General features: G+C 42.1%; 1 protein-coding gene across 1 annotated transcript in view; it reads right to left on the bottom strand.

Annotated features, from left to right (window-relative positions):
- Window positions 1-19,993, bottom strand: part of LOC117556518 (glucose 1,6-bisphosphate synthase-like) — a gene marked incomplete at its 5' end in the record, with an annotated part of 24,839 nt that extends 4,846 nt beyond the window's left edge. Inside the window, 6 exons of the mRNA XM_034231851.1 lie at window positions 12,784-12,973; window positions 13,108-13,237; window positions 13,473-13,566; window positions 18,731-18,911; window positions 19,601-19,698; window positions 19,901-19,993. Of these exons, the coding sequence (XP_034087742.1) occupies window positions 12,784-12,973; window positions 13,108-13,237; window positions 13,473-13,566; window positions 18,731-18,911; window positions 19,601-19,698; window positions 19,901-19,993 (786 nt within the window). The remainder of the gene's footprint in view (window positions 1-12,783; window positions 12,974-13,107; window positions 13,238-13,472; window positions 13,567-18,730; window positions 18,912-19,600; window positions 19,699-19,900) is intronic.
- Window positions 19,994-20,000: the final 7 nt, after the last annotated feature.

Raw genomic sequence — 20,000 nt, 5'->3', positions numbered from 1 at the left:
ACATCTTTCGGGATCGCTTAAACAGATTAAAAAAGAGTTGTCTGAATTGAAACAGCAGTTAATTGAAACCTGGTTCTTCGGGAAGTTAGTAGAGGTGAGATCTTGCTGACGTTGGTGGATCTGAGCCAAGCAGCAACCTTACATAGACTCAATAACTTCGGAAAGGTCAATTAGTAGGTCAGAGTAATTTACCGGAATAAATTATCAGGACCTCTCTGACTCTAACATGGCGCCCAACGTGGGGCTCTGTGAAAAATAATATTTTTACAGAGTCAAAATACAAGAACCAAAACGACCTAGTGAAAAAAGTCGATGAATACAAATCAGCGAAATACAGGCTGAAAGTCTTGTTAAAATACCTACCCCAAATCCTAGAATATATATAATTAAACCTGAAAGTGTAGTAAATTAAGTTAATACTATTGCACCGGACTGAGGGTTATATTATATCGGATATAGCTGTCTGATTAAAGAAGCTAAAGAAGGTTCATTTTCCCCTAGCCAAATTGAGAAGCCTGTGGTCCCTTTAACACAGTGGCTAAAGTGAAGTCAGCCGTAGGAGCACTGCTCAGTACTTGTCCAATTACTTTGAAACTTATAGGTAGGACTTGACAAAGGGCTGCGGTTTGAACTTTTGCGTTAAAACATAACGTGGGGAAGAGTTAATGGGAGATTTAATAAAGATAAACATAGGTCTAAAGGTACCTTATGCTGTTGAAAAAATTCGAAGCTCGGTACATACAACTCTTAGCTGAGGTACCCGCATGTACTAACTGAATCCAGAAAGAGAACTTAGAACCAAGTGACGGTATAGTCGGACTGATCACCCGTCGAGAGTAAAGCCTAGGAACTTGCATGTGTATAAAAGAGTGAACTTGAACCCTTTAAAACATTTTTGTGTTGTTTTTTAAACAAACAAACAAAAATAAATGGCGGACGAGGTTAGAACGCAGTTTTTAATGACTCGGAGCCAACCACACAGGGGGGATACACAGAAGCAAAATCCGGAGCTTCTGCCCGCCCTGGTCAGCTTAGCCCAGACCCACGGGCGTACCGCGACCAAAATACTTTCCTGTCAGACTACCGTTTGACAGAGAGCAACAAGCAGGTGGTATAATGTTTGAGACCCTATCTCCACCATACAGGGATAAAAGCTCAAAAAATGCCATTTAGGAGTATCCCATCTACTACTCCTTGAAAAAAAAAACACATTGTTAGACATGATATTCAGGAAAAAGGAATGTTGGAAATAAATAATGTCAAATATTGAAAATCCTAAAACTGGATCAACAAACCATGTTAATAAACCCTGCTAATAGGAAGCTAAAACATGCAGGAGAAATAGCAGTAGCTCTGGCAAAGAGAATGGGTCCTAGCATGCAAGCACAGTGTGATAATATGATAAGGACTATTAAACTGTCAGAAGGCAATGTGGTGATCAGATGACCCACAAATACCGGTTGTTTTGAATGTACTTTTAAGAAAAAACCTATGTGGGAACTATCAGCAGATATCAAGCCCCAAAAATATCTTCAAAACTTATATGAGAAAGTTTTTGCGAAGCTAAAGCTCAAATACTTTACCAAAATCAACTAAACTATTTACTTTTGACCCCTGTTTGGGAATGGGATTTTCCGTTACACAACGGAAAACTCAATTCAAGCCTTAAAGAACGCTTTAAGGACAAGTCAATGAGAGTTAAATGTGGTGCTATTTTGCTCATGAAGGAGAATGCACTTTTGGAAAAAAGGTCTCCTCTTTTCTCTGCTCCCGAGGTGCTGCAGAAACACGCAGGACACGGGGTCAAAGACAGGCGTGACCTCTGGAGGGGAAGAAAATTTGAGCAGACCACGAAAGACCATTAAAAGTTTTATGGCCTCAGCACAGAGGAAGATCTGGAGATTTTAAGGAACTCTACCAGGCTACCCACCCCCACCCCAGCACAAGGGAAATAGTGTTCCTCTCACCAATGAATAGATCAACTCTTAACCAAGTCGGATCTAAAATAGACATAGCTCCAGTTGTTAAGAAAAGAGGGAGATTCAAAAAATTATCTTAACACCAGAACAATAATATCAAATATCAAAAACCAAAATAGTATGTTGAGACCCATTCTCAGAAACTAACAATGTGGAGATAAGGAACCAGGGTGATAGAACATCTGTGTTATTCATGTCCATGACTTGATCAGGAACAGAGGAAAAATTATCACCTGAAGAGAAGCATCTTGCACTTGCATTCAGATTCTATCCAGCCCTGAGGGAAATGTCTCAAGGTACCAAAATGTGCATATACACTCTTTATTTTTCAATATCTGAAGCTACTAAACAAACTGTTCAGGGAGCAAAAACAATGATGAGTAGATGAAGAAAATAAAAGATGATAATGTCTGATCCAGATGTGGGGTGCAGAGGACCTCAGGAAGTAAGCCATAAAGGGAAACATTGAAACCCTTACAGAAAACCGCTACTCCACAGATAACACTGTTTACAGATGGGAGTTTACGAAAAGGTGACCAAGCAGCCACTTGGGCCTTTATAATGAAAACTAATTCAGGTGAAGTACTTTGCAAGCAAAAGGGTGCAATACCAGGTACAGCCTGCTGAGGAAAAGGCCATTTGTTGAGGGACTTCCTTTTGCTAAAAAAGGAAAAATAGCACACATCCGTATTATTACTGATAGTGATTATTATTAAAAAGCGGGTAAAGAAGAGCTTAATAATTGGGAACAAAGGCAGTTCAAAAATGTGAAAGGTGAAACGCTGACACATGCCCATCTATTGAGGGTCTTATTGCAGAGTTAAAGGCAGGCATGTAGAATGGAATCATGTCCGTAGCCATACAGATAAGATATAATTGAACTATCAAGGTAATAGAGAAGTTTTACCTTGCTTAAAGCACGGGACGAGTTAACCACCGGACTGCCATATTCTCTAGAATATGGAAAAAGGGTGGAAGCATTCACGTACCACCTGAAGAAGCTCCTTAGGTTGTGCGTGAATTACACAGCAGTTTAGGCCATGTGGGCCTATTTCAGATGAGAACATATTGTCTCCACAATAAAATCCTCTTACCAAAACTGCGATTGCACTTACAACACACATGGTCAACATGTCTTCAATGTGTAGAGGTGGATGGGTTTAAGAAAGTTCATCCTGAGCATCTTAAAATAATAGAGGAAGAACCACTAACCATTTTTAGTGCTGACATAGCAGGTCCTTTTCTGACCCGCACTCCCAGTGGGAATAAGTATTTCCTTGTGACCTTTGATAAATGGAGGGAGTCATAAACATGTCTATCCTCTGACCAGAGCAACTGGAACACAGTGTCTGCTGAAATGGCGGAACATATAAGTATTTTTCCTAAAAACGGAGAAAATAGGAATGGATAATGTCACTCACTTTAAAAATGAGAAAGTTTTTGTCACCCTTGCAGGATAAAGAAATCACACCTATCTGGTCTTTACCATATAAGTATCAGAAGTTAGAGCAGCCAAAGAGTGGAGTATAAAAAACTGTAAAACAAATTGGGACATTCCAATCAATTTGACAAGGCTGAATATATTCCTATAAGTATGGAAAAGCTACCTATAGGGCAAAGGTCAGGTCATATCTAACTATCACACCTTTTCCGTTTAAATTCAGAAATCGTGTATGGGTGACCAGAAAGGGGCAAAGTCCAGAGAAGGGTTAGCTTAAAACTAAATCAGAAGGTTTGGATACAGTGAAGTCAATTTCTGGGAAAGTAGTTTCACTCCAGAGGAGGGGACCGGTTCACCCGAGCCAACTGAGTTTAGAATCCAGATAGGAATATGACTGCGGCCTACCCATCCACTATTGATGCTATCAGTCTCACATCACATGACATGTTTTGCACACACACGTGGCAGTTAATGTGTTTTCTTCCACAGGAGAGGATGGCTTTTTGTGGGATCTTCCCGCAATAAGTTAGAATTTGTCTTGGTGAATTCTGTACCAAGGGATATTTGATAGAGCAAAAGAGGGAATTTAAATCTGAGTAACAAGCAATAGCTCCAATGCAAAGGATTTAGCAGTAGAACTGTTAGAATCTATAGTGAATTATGCAAAGAAAGATGGCAAGACAAAACTTTGTCTATTTAGCATATGGGTCATTAGAGCTTGAATGGAGAATACCTCAGTATCAAAGAGGAAATGGAAAATAACCTTTATATTATTTTTCTCATTGTTTTTTAACTTTACACTATTAGTTTTCTTTTCAGTTATTTTTAATTGATATACGCTTACACCCTAAAAAGAGTATTCATTTAAATTTGATTTTTTGAGCACATCTCTCCTTCTTTTTTGCTGGTTCTCACACAGCATGAAGGTGTAGGGCTGTCAGGTCGTTAAACTGATAAGAGTAGATTATGGCCCAGTGCTTTCTGCCATTAGAGGCCAACTGAGTAAGAGGAGAAACAATCACCTTGCTGTATATAGAAATTCCAGAGCAAAATGGAATACACGACCCTCTTGAGAAAACCCTTGGGGAAGTTTTTATTTTAACTGAAACAACTTTTTATGAATCAGAGAAATGATTTAAACTTGATTTTAGCTATATTTTTGAGATTAATACCTCAGCAATCTACCAAGAGGATTTGAACCTGCCTAGCGGGGAAACTTCAGTCACAGTGCCTCAAGTGAAGCCAAGTAGACTCCTGGACCCAGGAAACCTGTGCAGAAGGACCGGAAGGGGCAAGCGGTGAAAAGGAGGAGACTCGTAAGAGAAAAGAGCGATCTGATTCAGAGGTCTCCCCGGGTGCCCAAGCCAAAAAGATGTCCTTGCTGTCAATAGAAATTCTAGAGGAACATGGAGTACCAGACCCCTTGGAAGGATTCCTGGGGGAAATTGTCTCAAATGAAACAATTATTAATGGATCAGAGGTCGCATACGTGTATGATCATAACTATATGGATGATATTAGTACCTCTGGAATCTACCAAGAGGAATTGAACCAAATCAGCGAAACTACTTCAGGCACAGGGTTTCCAGTAAAGCCAATTCCTGAAACCAGAAAACCGGTGCAGAATGGATCAGCGGCTGAGTCACCTATGACCCCGCCAGAGGAGGAGGACGATTCTTCCAGCTCTGTGGGACAGGCTGCATCTCTACCCGCTGAGCCACTCAGATCGCAGTGGATTTCCCAGGAAAGGATGATGACTACCTGATAACTGCATGGTCAGATATCAGACGCCAGGTAGCAGCAACCCTACCTACCCCCTGCCACTGGTCCACTTCACCATCTCCAACCCGGTGACTTCGTGCTGGTCAAGGACTTCCGGAGAAAGAGCTGGAAATCCAACCGTTGGCAAGGTCCCTACCAGGTGCTCCTCATCACCCAGACAGCGGTCAAGGTCACCGAGAGAGCCACGTGGGTCCACGCCAGCCACTGCAAGGTCGTAGTCACAGGCCAGGAGAGACGGTAGAAACAGACGACAACAAGTGATGTGTCCTAGTCACCAACGAAAGACGACAACAAGTACCACCAGCACCACACTGGCACCACATACACCTAATCTCACACTGCACACACAGGATGTCATGAGCGAGTGCCAGCTAAGCTGTTTCATATGCCTCTGGTTCCTCGTTTGTGCTATCATTGTGTGGGGCCTCATTGACCTTGTCACAAAGTCATGAGCGATTATTTACGAGGTCTAAAAAATCCATAACAACTGTCGACCGAGTTATCTGGTTTTCGTTTGGAGATGTCGTCCAGCGAAAAACTGCAACCCCTCCATGGTCAGGGTCAAGGATTTACATCAGATAGCAACATGGATTTAGGAGTCTACAACAGATGGGCCCCTCGCCCAAGGACATTCCTGTACGGTACTATGTTTTCGGTGTTTTTTCACACCAGGTTCATCAAAAGGTCGTCCTGATTACACATACTGAAGAACTTTTCATGATATTGATGCGTGGAGTTTTACGGATGTAATATGTATGTGTTTTTTACGATTTTATCTGTTGCCAGTTTGATAAACTTTGCGTTTGAAAAGAGGGTGTTGAGATCTTCATATGAAGTGAATACTTAAAACGAAAGTTAATTGAGATCATGGTATGAAGTGAATACTTAAAAACGAAAGTTAATTGAGATCATGGTATGAAGTGAATACTTAAAAACGAAAGTTAATTATAAATCATACATGATCAATCATATTCTTGTATAAACCCATAATGAGAATGCTTCTTGACGGTTTTTGAATATGTATCTATGCTTACAATTTTTTCTGTTGCTATTTGAGAACTTTGCGTTTTGAAAAGAGGGTGTTGAGAGTTTTTCATAATATGTTTAATACTTAAAAACGAAAGTTAGTTATAATCAAATATAATCAATTATATTATTGTATAACCCACAATGAAAATGCTTCATATTTTAGGTTTTCTATAGTTACAGTATAAACAAAACAAAGTGGTTTGTTTAGGTTGAGTTTTCTTCCTCTCCTCTGGCAGCAGTCCACAGGGAGGGGGGGCTTCACACTAGAGAAACACATTAAAGGCCAAAAAGAGGTCATGTCCTTTTTACCTCATATGAAAGGGTGTCTTATCCCATAACAGCTGTGGAACATGTCGGGACAGGTTTAGCCTTGTACATTAGTGCGCATGCGCAGTTTTTAACTGAATTGGGTGAAGAGGAGGAGTTTGTTTTTTGGGTTTAGGATCCAGCTTTTTTAGCATAAAGAGACTGGTTTTTTGAGAGAGCGAGAGAGATGGGGGGTAACCCCTGGTAGACTCTCTCCCGGTAGGCTGTGTGCTTCAGAGCTGGGTAACTAGCTCTCGGTATTGGTTCTGTCAGACGGGGTAAATATCTCTCGAATTTCTTGGTTGTTGGCTGAGTGAAATGATTTGATGAGAGAGGTGTTTGTGAATATTATAAATACCGCGACCTGTGGGGAAATCTTGCCCCCCGAATTTTGCGGACAGGTATGGGTTTTTGAGTGTTAATCCGCCATCTGTGTCGGAAAAAGTGTATGAATATTATAAATACCGCTACCTGTGGGGAAAATCTTGCATCCCGAATTTTGCAGACAGGTATGGGTTTTTGAGTGTTAATCCGCCGTCTGTGTCGGAAAAAACGGTATGAAACTGATGTGAATTGAGTTGGTAAAAATGAAAAAGTTGAATGCGCTTTTTATTGTCACCGGTCTTTTTACGAGGAAATACCTCTAAATTCTATCGGGAGAATTTTAAAATGTCACAACTGAAATGGGCAGTTGAAATTAAAACATTTTGGTAATAAATGTAAGACTGTGAATTAAAGTTTCATTTGAACATGATCACAGCACGGTTTTTTTTTAGTATGATTATAATGTTGTAAAGAGAGAAGGTAAAAACCCTGTATTAGTTTGGACCTATTTTTCTTCAAATAAACTGATCCCACCTTTTGGACTGGGATAATTTAAAAGACACCTGTGCCCTCCTCTCCTGCTTCAAAGGTAAGATTGCACCCTGCCACACACACTTAGGTAGGAGCACACTCCATTTACTGATATCAAAATCCTTCGGGATCGCTTAAACAGATTAAAAAAGAGTTGTCTGAATTGAAACAGCAGTTAATTGAAACCTGGTTCTTCGGGAAGTTAGTAGAGGTGAGATCTTGCTGACGTTGGTTGATCTGAGCCAAGCAGCAACCTTACATAGACTCAATAACTTCGGAAAGGTCAATTAGTAGGTCAGAGTAATTTACCGGAATAAATTATCAGGACCTCTCCGACTCTAACAAGCCGCATGTCATCATTTCAGCGCTGGTTGTCTTGGTGGTGCCCAGCAAACAATGTGGGCTTGGTAAATAATTGGACAGCCTTCTGGGGAAAACCTGGTCTGATTAAGAGAGACGGCATTCATCCTACTTTGGAAGGTGCAGATCTCATTTCGGCAAACATTTCAGGGCTTTGTGGACTTAATCCATGACAAACTGGAGTTGAGACCAGGAGGCGGAGTCGCAGTCTTACACGCTTCTCTGCGCTCTCTCCTAGGCAGTCATTCATAGGAATCCCGAACCCAATAAAATACCCAATATTAGCGGTGTGTGTGTCTGCCCAAGGACAAGTTAAGGTAAAACCTAATAGAGGTGTCATACATAATAACCTAATAAAAGTAAATGTAACAACTACTACAGTGCAACTAAACAGGAAGATTAAATGTGGACTCTTAAACATAAGATCTCTAGCATCTAAAGCAATATTGGTAAATGATTTAATATCAGATTATAATATTGATATATGCTGTCTCACTGAAACTTGGTTGAGACATGAAGAATATGTCAGCATAAATGAGGCCACTCCACCCAGCCATATCAATACGCATATTGCCCGAGGCACGGGCCGAGGAGGTGGAGTTGCAGCAATCTTTGACTCAAGTTTACTTATCAATACTAAACCAAAATTAAATTATACCTCCTTTGAAAGTCTCGTTTTTAGTCTTACGCATCCGACCTGGAAAACTTTGCAGCCAATCTTATTTGTTACAGTGTACCGTGCACCAGGTCCTTATTCAGAATTCTTATCTGAATTCTCTGAGTTTTTATCAACTTTGGTTCTTAAAACAGATAAAGTAATTATCGTAGGTGACTTTAATATTCATGTTGACGATGATAAAAATAGCCTTACTGTTGCATTTAACTCTATATTAGATTCTGTTGGTTTTTGTCAGAGTGTAAATAAACCAACCCACTGCTATAATCACACTCTCGACCTTGTTCTGACTTATGGTATTGAAATTGAGCAACTATTAGTCGAACCGCATAATCCTGCTTTATCCGACCATTTCTTAGTAACTTTTGAAATACTGTTACTAGACTACAAAGCATTAGTCAAAAGCTCCTGCAGCAGAAACCTATCTGTTAGTGCTATAGCCACATTTAAGGAAGAGATTCCACCAATACTTAACTCGATAGCATGTCTGCATGTAAGGGAGGAAACTTATACAAAATGTACACCACCCCAAATTGATCATGTTGTTGATAGTGCTACAGATGCGCTGCGAATACAATTAGACTCTGTTGCTCCTTTGAAAAAGAAGAAAATAAAACAACATAGATTAGCTCCATGGCATAATGCCCAAACCCGCAAAATAAAGCAAAAGTTGAGACAACTTGAAAGGATATGGCGTTCCACTAAACTTGAAGAATCTCGTTTAATTTGGCATATTACTCTCAATGAATATAAGAAAGCACTGCGTAAAGCGAGAGCAGCCTACTACTCTTCATTAATAGATGAGAATAAGAATAATGCAAGATTTCTTTTCAGCACTGTAGCCAGGCTGACAGAAAGCCACAGCTCGATTGAGCCTTCTATTCCCATAGCACTCAGTAGTAATGATTTTATGTGCTTTTTTAACGATAACATTGTTACTCTTAGAAACTACATGAATGACCTCTTGCCTTTGACCAGTATAGTGTTATCAACAGCTCCCGGAAACGTAAGTTCTAATATTACACTAGATAGTAAACTAGAATGCTTTTCAGCCATAAACTTTGAACAATTAAATTCAATGATTCTCTCTTCTAAACCATCAACGTGTATCTTAGACCCAACTCCAACTAAGCTGTTGAAGGAAGTTTTTCCATTAATTAGCACTTATTTATTAAATATTATGAATATGTCTTTATTATCAAGCTATATTCCACAATCATTCAAAGTAGCAGTGATAAAACCGCTTCTTAAAAGCACAACCTCGATCCAGAGGTTTTAGCCAACTATAGACCTATTTCTAATCTTCCGTTCCTCTCAAAAATTCTTGAGAAAGCGGTCGCAAAACAGCTGATTACTTAAAAAACAATGATTTATTTGAAGATTTTCAGTCTGGCTTTAGAACACATCATAGCACAGAGACAGCTCTGGTTAAAGTCACAAATGACATTCTAATAGCCTCAGACAAGGGACGTGTCTCTATTCTTGTTTTGCTCGATCTCAGTGCTGCATTTGATACTATCGACCATGATATCTTATTGCAAAGACTAGAGCACTTAGTTGGCATACAGGGAACTGCTTTAGGCTGGTTTAGGTCCTATCTATCTGAACGCTCTCAGTTTGTACGTGTCAATGATGAATCTTCCACGCAAACCAAAGTTAGCCATGGAGTGCCACAGGGCTCAGTGCTCGGACCTATTTTGTTCACATTATATATGCTTCTGTTAGGCAATATTATAAGGAATCATTCTGTAAACTTTCATTGTTATGCGGATGATACTCAACTATATTTATCAATCAAGCCTGATGAAATTAATCATCTAAATAAAATTCAAGACTGCCTCAAGGACTTAAAAACGTGGATGATCTTAAACTTTTTGATGTTAAACACGACCAAAACTGAAGTTATTGTACTTGGCCCGAAGAATCTACGAAACAAATTATCTAAGGATATACTAACTATGGATGGCATTAATTTGGCCTCCAGTGAGACTGTAAGGAATCTTGGTGTTATATTTGATCAGGATTTATCCTTTAACGCCCACATAAAATCAATTTCAAGGACCACCTACTTCCATCTACGTAACATTGCAAAAATCAGGCATATCTTGCCTTAAAACGATGCAGAGAAACTAGTCCATGCATTTGTTACTTCAAGGCTGGATTATTGTAACTCTTTATTATCAGGGTGTACCAAGAAGTCAGTCAAGTCGCTTCAGCTGATTCAAAATGCTGCAGCTCGTGTACTAACCAGAGTTAGGAAAAGGGACCACATTACTCCTGTTCTGGCTGCCTTACACTGGCTCCCTATAGAACACAGGATAGAATTTAAAATTCTTCTTCTCGCCTACAAAGCCCTTAATGGGCAGGCGCCATCTTACCTTAAAGAACTCATTATACCCTACTGTCCTACTAGGGCATTGCGTTCCAAGAATGCAGGGTTGTTGGTTGTTCCTAGAGTCTCTAAAAGTACAATGGGAGCCAGAGCCTTTTCTTATCAAGCTCCACATTTGTGGAATCAGCTTCCAGTTTGTGTTCGGGCGGCAGACACTCTATCTGTTTTTAAGAGTGCGCTTAAGACCTTCCTTTTTGATAAAGCTTATAGTGATACAATAATCTAATAAGAGTGCATTGACGTAGATACGTTGTGCCTCTTCACCTATACATTTGAGTTCTTACTCTTTCACTTAAATCCTAAAAACTTAGATCTTATATTTAAAACTTTATCCAAACCTTTCCCCCCTCTGACCTCTCAAGGTTCTATTAGAGGGTAACAGGTTGCAGAGAAGGCCTAGCCCGGCCGGGGAGTGTGGAACGTAGCCACTGACCCACTCCTCACCTCTAACCAATTCAGGTTCCAGTGGGGACCTCTCTCCCTGCGTGCCTCTCCACCTCTGTTTCCTACTTCTTACTTGCTACCCTTTTCCCTCAACCTATCCTAAGGGAGTGCATGTATGTAGACACGTTAGTTTAGCTGCTATAGGCTTGGACTGTTGGGGGGGGCCCCTTACTTCGTCTTTCTGGCTGTCTGTACCTGTGTACTCTCATGTTCCGATTAACCCAGCTTCCCCCAAATCTCTTTTTTGTGTCCATATATACGCCGGGATCCTGAGTCGAGGCTGATCCTGTTGCTGTAGTCGTGTGTCCTGGATCCTCTATCCTGAGCACTGGATCTATGTCCTGGACTTCGAGTCGTGGCTGAACCTGTCTCTGCGGTCCTGCCAGACTCTCACCATACTACTTCCCTGATGGCTCCCACAAGAATGCTGACATCCTCGTGGATTCATCTTCTTATTACAGACACATGCATTTCCAAACATTTGGACTACCTATGTTGCAAATGTATTATCTTTTCAATTTACACACGGCATCTATTGCACGTCTGTCCGTCCTGGGAGAGGGATCCCTCCTCTGTTGCTCTCCCTGAGGTTTCTCCCATGTTCCCTTTAAACTGTGGGTTTTCTCCGGAAGTTTTTCCTTGTACGATGTGAGGGTCTAAGGACAGAGGGTCTAAGGACAGAGGGTCTAAGGACAGAGCGTCTGAGGACAGAGGGTCTAAGGACAGAGCGTCTGAGGACAGAGGGTCTAAGGACAGAGCGTTTGAGGACAGAGGGTCTGAGGACATAGCGTCTGAGGACAGAGGGTCTGAGGACAGAGGGTCTGAGGACAGAGGGTCTAAGGACAGAGCGTCTGAGGACAGAGGGTCTGAGGACAGAGCGTCTGAGGACAGAGGGTCTAAGAACAGAGCGTCTGAGGACAGAGGGTCTAAGGACAGAGCGTCTGAGGACAGAGGGTCTGAGGACAGAGCGTCTGAGGACAGAGCGTCTAAGGACAGAGGGTCTGAGGACAGAGGGTCTGAGGACAGAGGGTCTGAGGACAGAGGGTCTGAGGACAGAGCGTCTGAGGACAGAGCGTCTGAGGACAGAGGGTCTGAGGACAGAGGGTCTGAGGACAGAGGGTCTAAGGACAGAGGGTCTAAGGACAGAGGGTGTCGTATTGTCATACTGATATTCTGTACAAACTGTGAAGTCCACTGAGACAAATGTAACATTTGTGATATTGGGCTATAAATAAACATTGATTGATTGATTGATACTGCAAAATACACAGTACATGTACTACTGCAGAGTACTGGAAAACACACAGTACATGTATGTTGTTATATTTATGCATATGTATTATCTATTTATTTTTGCATTTATCATATATAATACACATGTATTTATTATAAAAGTACTAATAGCCCACTGTAAAAAGTGCTCATGTAGAGGTTTCTCTGGGGACAAACGTGCACAGGTACACACTTCTGTGTACATTTATGTATTAGTACACGTACGGATGTGTATAAGTAAACATACACATGTGCGGTCGGCGCGGCTGCTGTCGTATCCCGTGGTGACGTCGCGGACGTTAGCGACACGCACGCCGCCGCAGCGCTGGGGGTACGAGTCCTCGCCGTGGAAGTTCCTGAGGCGGTGGAAGATCCTGCTGACGGTGGGGGGGTCGTCACAGATCACATAGGACGTCTGCGACAGGTGGGGCCCGTACCTGCACACAGGAAGACACCACACACCCCGCCAAAATAAGAGATGGAACTCGGGTCATTAAACATTATTACATTTCGTTTTTTGTCTTTTCAAAGTAATAATTGTTCGCCTGCGTGTTAAACAGGAAGTACGTACGTGTGGTAGATGTTGAGCAGCTGCTGGTTCAGACTCAGGCTTTTATTGTGAAGGAACGTCGCCATCTCAGCCATGACCGCCGCCGCGCTCACGCCGTCTTTATCCGGGATCGAACCGCCACACAGGAACCCTGCCGACAGGAAGGACATCCATCACTAAAGAGGTGTGTGCCGTGGTAAAGGACACATATATACATATAAGAAGGATAAATAGTGAAATTCTGAGAAAAGATATTAGGGTTAGAATAAATAAAAACATTAAATTATATAATATACAATTATATAAGACAATAAATACAATTTAAAAAAGATTTAATACGATAAATTATGATATATGTATATATATATTTATAGATATGGTGTTACCGATGGACTCCTCGAAGGCGAAGATGACGCTGTTTCCTGCTTTGGAAAGCTCGTGGATTCTGTTCCCGATCCACTTAAAGCCCGGCAGAGTCTCCTGAAGAGCGACACACACGAAACACTTGATAACATATTCTATATTTAAATACGGAAAGATGTAAACTCTCTTATATTCTCTGAGGATGATTTGGTAAATGTATATCACAAGAAGTTACAAGAAGAAAAACACTGCATTTCTCTGTATTAAAGTTGTACATTAAAGCATGGGCGTAGGAAGCATCCTCAATGTGGGTGGGACAATTTGACGGGGGGTGTGGGCAGGTGGTGGACCTCACCTCCTCTAGGGGGGTCCGGGGGCATGCTCTATCTGGTGCACTCTGAGAGCAACATGAGGGACTAAATCTATGGATACACCTCTCACCACCACCCATGTGAAACAGTACTGTTTAAAACAGACTTACTTTTCCTTTATGCATATTTGACTAATCCTCTTTTAAACGGTGTTTGTTTTACTGCCCGATAGAATGAGCTGGAATTATTTCATACCTGTTATTCTCTTGTTTTTTATAATGATCATATAAAAGGTGTGCCTTGGAAATACTTGTTTACATGAGATAACTAAAGTCAACGATCTAAACCAGGGGTGGGCAATTATTTGTTCCATGAGAAACCAAAGATATTGTGGAGGGCCGGCCAAAAGGCTGAACTCAACTCTGCATAATATGAATTGTATTTCTTTATAAAAAGCAGTAAATAGCATTGTTTTGACAAGCTGGTAAGAGTATATGTTATAGTTGAGCAATGAAAAGTGAGCTTGCCTTACAGAGAATGTAATTTATTCAATCAAATTTCCCAAAACAATGGTAAACAAAATGTTTTTCACCATTTCTGACTCATATTAATGAACATTTTCAGTCGCATTCACTCAAACACATTTTGAGTTTCATTTACTGTTGGAAAGTTGTGTAAAGGTTCTTAGCATTCTTAAGACATCACAACAATCAATCAATCAATCAATGTTTATTTATAGCCCAATATCACAAATGTTACATTTGTCTCAGTGGACTTTACAGTTTGTACAAAATATCAGTATGACAATACGACACCCTCTGTCCTCAGACCCTCTGTCCTCAGACCCTCTGTCCTTAGACCCTCTGTCCTTAGACCCTCTGTCCTTAGACCCTCTGATCGTACAAGGAAAAACTTCCGAAGAAAACCCACAGTTTAAAGGGAACATGGGAGAAACCTCAGGGAGAGCAACAGAGGAGGGATCCCTCTCCCAGGACGGACAGACGTGCAATAGATGCCGTGTGTAAATTGAAAAGATAATACATTTGCCACATAGGTAGTCCAAATGTTTGGAAATGCATGTGTGTATAATAAGAAGATGAATCCACGAGGATATCCATCCAGGACCTATGATCCAGGACCACAGCCACGACTCAAGATCCAGGACAGAGAAGCGCAGGATCATCCATGACTCCGGATCCCGGCGTATATAGACACCAAAAAAGCTGGGTTAATGGGAACATGAGAGTACACAGGTATAGACAGAGAGAAGGAAGAAGTAAGATGTCCCCCGACAAACTAAGCCTATATCAGCAAAACTAGGGGCTGAATCTAATCAGCCCTAACTATAAGCTTTATCAAAAAGGAAGGTCTTAAGCGCACTCTTAAAGACGGATAGGGTGTCTGCCGCCCGAACACAAACTGGAAGCTGATTACACAAATGTGGAGCTTGATAAGAAAAGGCTCTGGCTCCCATTGTACTTTTAGAGACTCTAGGAACAACCAACAACCCTGCATTCTTGGAACGCAATGCCCTAGTAGGACAGTAGGGTATAATGAGTTCTTTAAGGTAAGATGGCGCCTGCCCATTAAGGGCTTTGTAGGCGAGAAGAAGAATTTTAAATGCTATCCTGTGTTCTATAGGGAGCCAGTGTAAGGCAGCCAGAACAGGAGTAATGTGGTCCCTTTTCCTAACTCTGGTTAGTACACGAGCTGCAGCATTTTGAATCAGCTGAAGCCACTTGACTGACTTCTTGGTACACCCTGATAATAAAGAGTTACAATAATCCAGCCTTGAAGTAACAAATGCATGGACTAGTTTCTCTGCATCGCTTTGAGGCAAGATATGCCTGATTTTTGCAACATTGTCTTTGTGCTCCAAACATTCAGCAAGACATCACACTGAACATCACTGAACGGTGATTTTGAGAAAAAGGCTTCCAAAGAAAGTGTCCCAGGTCTCTGCTAGTTGGTGCCTTTACATGCCTACAGTCTAACCGCCTCATTTGGTGTCTTTAAGTTCTCTTTTCTTGTTCAGTGAGAGAAAGCTCGTCTCTGCTGGGCTTTAACGAGTGCATCGAAGTCAGGCTGAATGTCTGAGGTGGAGATGCGAAGCACAGCTGACAGATGATCATCAGTGAGAGAGGATCTATACCTGGATTTCATAAACTTCATCTTTGAAAATGTTTGTTCACATAATAGGTAGAGCCAAAGAGAACCAACATCTTCTGAGCATGTCTCCTCATGTTTGGAAAGTTCTCTTCTCCAGCAGAGATCCTGACTTAAAGCGCTCTGCCAGTACTGCATCAGACTGCAGGTAAAGGGAGAGGAGATCTTCAAATCGCCTTAAACTCACCATGCAATGCTCCTAACATGGATGAGTACCTGTGGAGGTGATCAGCTGATGGTGTGACTTCTTTCAGGGTCTGCATGTGAGTGTTGCTCCAGGCTGAACCAAAAGGCCCTCGCCTTGCAGTTTGGTGTTCAGCTCATTCATCAGTGCAGTCACATCAACAGCAAATGTAACATCTGCCATCCAGTCCTCATCTGAGAGCTCTGGGAAGTCTTTGCCTTTCTTCTCACAAAACTCTCGAATCTCTGCTTTCAGGTCCCGAACTCTTTTGAGCACTTTGCCCAGGCTGAGCCACCTGACAGCTGTGTGGTGCCGATGTCACGATGCTCAGTCTCATGCTCCTCCAAAAGTGCAACAAACTGTCTGTGATTCAAAGCTCGTGCCCTGATGAAATTTACTATTTGAGTAACAACATCAATAACGTGGTGAATTGTTAGCACGGACTTGCACAACACATGTTGGTGTATAATACAATGCAAAAATACCAGTTTCTGATCCGCGTCGATTTCAGTCACTTTATCTTGCATACGTTTCAAAAGTCCAACATTTTTACCTGTAAGATTTGGACAACCGTCCGTTGTGACACCTGCCAGTCCGTCCCATTTCAGCGTGTCCATGCACGCATTTACCTCAGGTCGCTCCCTGTCGTCGTCCCTTTCATCGGCCGCATTGCTGCCAGCTCCTCCGTAATCTTGAAGTCCGGCGTTTTCCCACGGACAAATACGAGTAACTGCGCTGTGTCGCGGACATCACAGGTCTCGTCCAAAGCCAAGGAGATAAAGTCAAAACTTGCCACTTCATGTTGCAGCTGAAGCTCCAGATTCCCCGCAATGTCCTCGATCCTTCTCGTCACGGTTCGCCTGGACAGCGGGACTTGCTCAAAGGCTTCTTTTTTTCAGGGCATATTAGTGCTTCAGAGTCCACCAAGCACTCTTTGACAAACTCCCTCTCTGAGAATGGCTTACTGTGTTTAGCTGTGTTTAGGTCTTGGTTGCTGCATCCCTGGATGTGTGAAGCTTGGTAAAAAAGCCTTACGGCCCGTCTACACTACAGGCGTCAAAAAATGCTTTCAACGCTTCGCCCATTCATTTGAATGGGGTGACGTAGGATATTTTCAAACTTTGCCGAACTGCATTGTGGGTAGCATGGCAAGGCTTTGCAAGCATCGCGAGCATCTATCGGCGTCAAAAGTTGAACAATGTTCAACTTTTGAGGCTCGAAGCTGGCGTCAGCCAATGAATCCCGTTTATGCAAATCTGCCAGTACAAGCACTAGCCAATCAAACCGCGTGTATGCTGGGAGAGACGACGCAGGTCATTTCCTCATATTCAAAAAAATGGAGGGAAAATTCATTATAGCGGTAGTGAATCACCCGGTGCTGTATGATCAGTCTCTGTTCATCTACCGGGATACAAACCGGAGGAGCGAGGCATGGAGGGAGGTGGCAGAGACAGTGGAGGAGCGAGGCATGGAGGGAGGAGGCAGAGACAGTGGAGGAGCGAGGCATGGAGGGAGGAGGCAGAGACAGTGGAGGAGCGAGGCATGGAGGGAGGAGGCAGAGACAGTGGGTGAAACTGGTAGGTTTTCGCCTGTTTGGGGATTTTATATCCAGTTTACTTCGTTTTAACATTGCTATTGCTTTGTATGTCGGGGGCGGGAGATTCATGTGATTGGTTGTTGGTCGCGTTGCTCGCAAAAAATCGCCAAGCCTCAGACATGCCCAGCTTCAAGCTTTTTCGACGCCTGTAGTGTAGACGGGCCGTTAGCTAGCAAAGCTTCCGATGTCCGCACATTTTTGAGCGCTAAAGTCGTCTTGTGACAATGATCCAATAACGCACATGTCTTGATTTGACGTATTGCGTCATTATGTACGTGAATAAAAAACAACTTCAAAATAAAAGCATTGCCGCTTTAGTCCATGCATGAGGTCAAATTAGAAAATATGTTTATTTTGTAATTTCCAATTAACCTTACACGGGCCGGTCAGAGTCAACCAAAGGGCCGTATGTGGCCCAGGTCTGATCTAAACACTCAGAGTCCTTTACCTCCCTGAGCTGACGTTATCAGATTGTCTGACAGGAGAGAGCTCTCCTCCTCCTGGTTGTAGAAACAATTCCTGATGTACGTTAGCGCTCTCTCGTTCACTCTCTCGCTCTCTTGCTCACACAAAATGCGCTCGTCGTGCCACACACACCGAGCTATGACACACAAAGACCCAGAATAACTTTTAATGCTGTATCCTATTCTTTTCGATGGCTTTATTGTATGATATGACGGATGAACAGATCGCCACTGGGCTTACAACTAAAGACACAGCTACGCAAAAAACGCAGCATGTGCACGGCTCTGAGAATCTGCCTTGGTACAAAGCAGCAGTGAAAACATGGGACGGAGTTTCATTGATTTGGGCGTTCTCTCAATAAGCAAGTGGAACTGATTTGGGTAATGAAGCACTGACACAGCGCTCTACAACGAGTGGCGAGTGGAGAGACCGATGCACTGACTTTCCCCATGGTAAAGGTGGGGGGGAGTTGTCCCACCCTCATATAATGCCATGCATTAATGAGAGATGGTAAATTGGTAATTTCCGTAAAAACCCCACAAAAGTAGAAGTTCAGACCTCGAAGTGGAAGCCCTCGATGCGGGCGAGGGCCTGCAGGATCTTGGAGGACACGGTGGTGGAGATCATGAAGAGCTTCTGGAGGTCTGCAGGGTCGGGGTGAGCCTCCTTCCAGTGGAGGAACATCCACCAGCCCAGCAGCGCCGCCAGCTCGTTCCCCGAGAACACCTTCCACCCACCCCTGGAAAATAGAAATGTAATTTTTACGGAGAATGTGCAAATTCTGAAAAAAAACTGAAATTCTGAAAGAAAAGTGAAATCTGAAAATGTTTTGGAAGTTAAAGATCTGGTTAAAAAGTCAAACTCTGAGAAAACGGTGAAATTCTTATAAAAAGGCACATTCTTAAAAGTGAAAATCTGAGACAATCTGGGACATTTTAAAATAAGTGAACATTCTGAAAAAAGTCCAAATCTGGGGAAAACGTGAATTATGGGGAAAAAAGTCACATTCTGGGGGAAAAACATTTTTTTATCAAAAAGTGAAATTTGGAATAAAAGGGAAATTCTTAAAAACATTTCAAAATTCGGGAAAAATTCAAATTATAAGAAAAAAGTAACATTTGTAAAGAAAAAGTCAAATTTGAAGAAAAAGTCAAATTCCTAGATCTCAATTCTGAGATTTTTCAAAGCCAAAAGAAATTTGAGAAAAAGTGTAATGAAACTCAGCCTTTGCTGACCATTGACATGCACTAACTTCTAATAACACACTACAGGGAGGGCAATGATAGAAATAGAACATCTAATTCATGGGAATAGCTAAAAGCAACATCTTAACAAGCAAATCAATGTATAAATGATTGAAAAAGCTGAAGGTAGGTGTTTGATAATAGCTAGATGTGTGACTCCGCAGTGCCTTTGAGCAAACGTTACCTGTCACATCGCTCTGCCGCAGCGAGTCGGTCGGCGTCGGGGTCCGTCGCCAGAACGATGTGAGCGTTTTCCCGCTCTGCCAGGAGGAGAGAAAGCTCCTGGAGAGTACATTCAAACAGAAATACTACAGTTACTGGAGGAAATACTTAGTCATTCAAACACAACATTCCACCACCAAAATAAAGCCTCTGAACATTTTGAAAAAAGTGAATATTTTTGACAAAAAGTCAAATTATGAGAAAATAGTCAAATTCTGAAAAAAAGTGGACATTTTGAAATGTTTTGAATGTGTGTGTGTACCAGCACGGACGCCCCCTCCTCGGGGTTAGGGCAGCGCAGCGAGGGGAACTCCGGGTCGGGGTCCTTCTGCTCCGGCACCGCGAGCGGAGGAACGAAGCCG

This window comes from Gymnodraco acuticeps, unplaced genomic scaffold, assembly GCF_902827175.1.
Source record: "Gymnodraco acuticeps unplaced genomic scaffold, fGymAcu1.1, whole genome shotgun sequence".
Classification (NCBI taxonomy): Eukaryota; Metazoa; Chordata; class Actinopteri; order Perciformes; family Bathydraconidae; genus Gymnodraco; species Gymnodraco acuticeps.
This window is presented reverse-complemented; position numbering and strand designations above follow the sequence as displayed.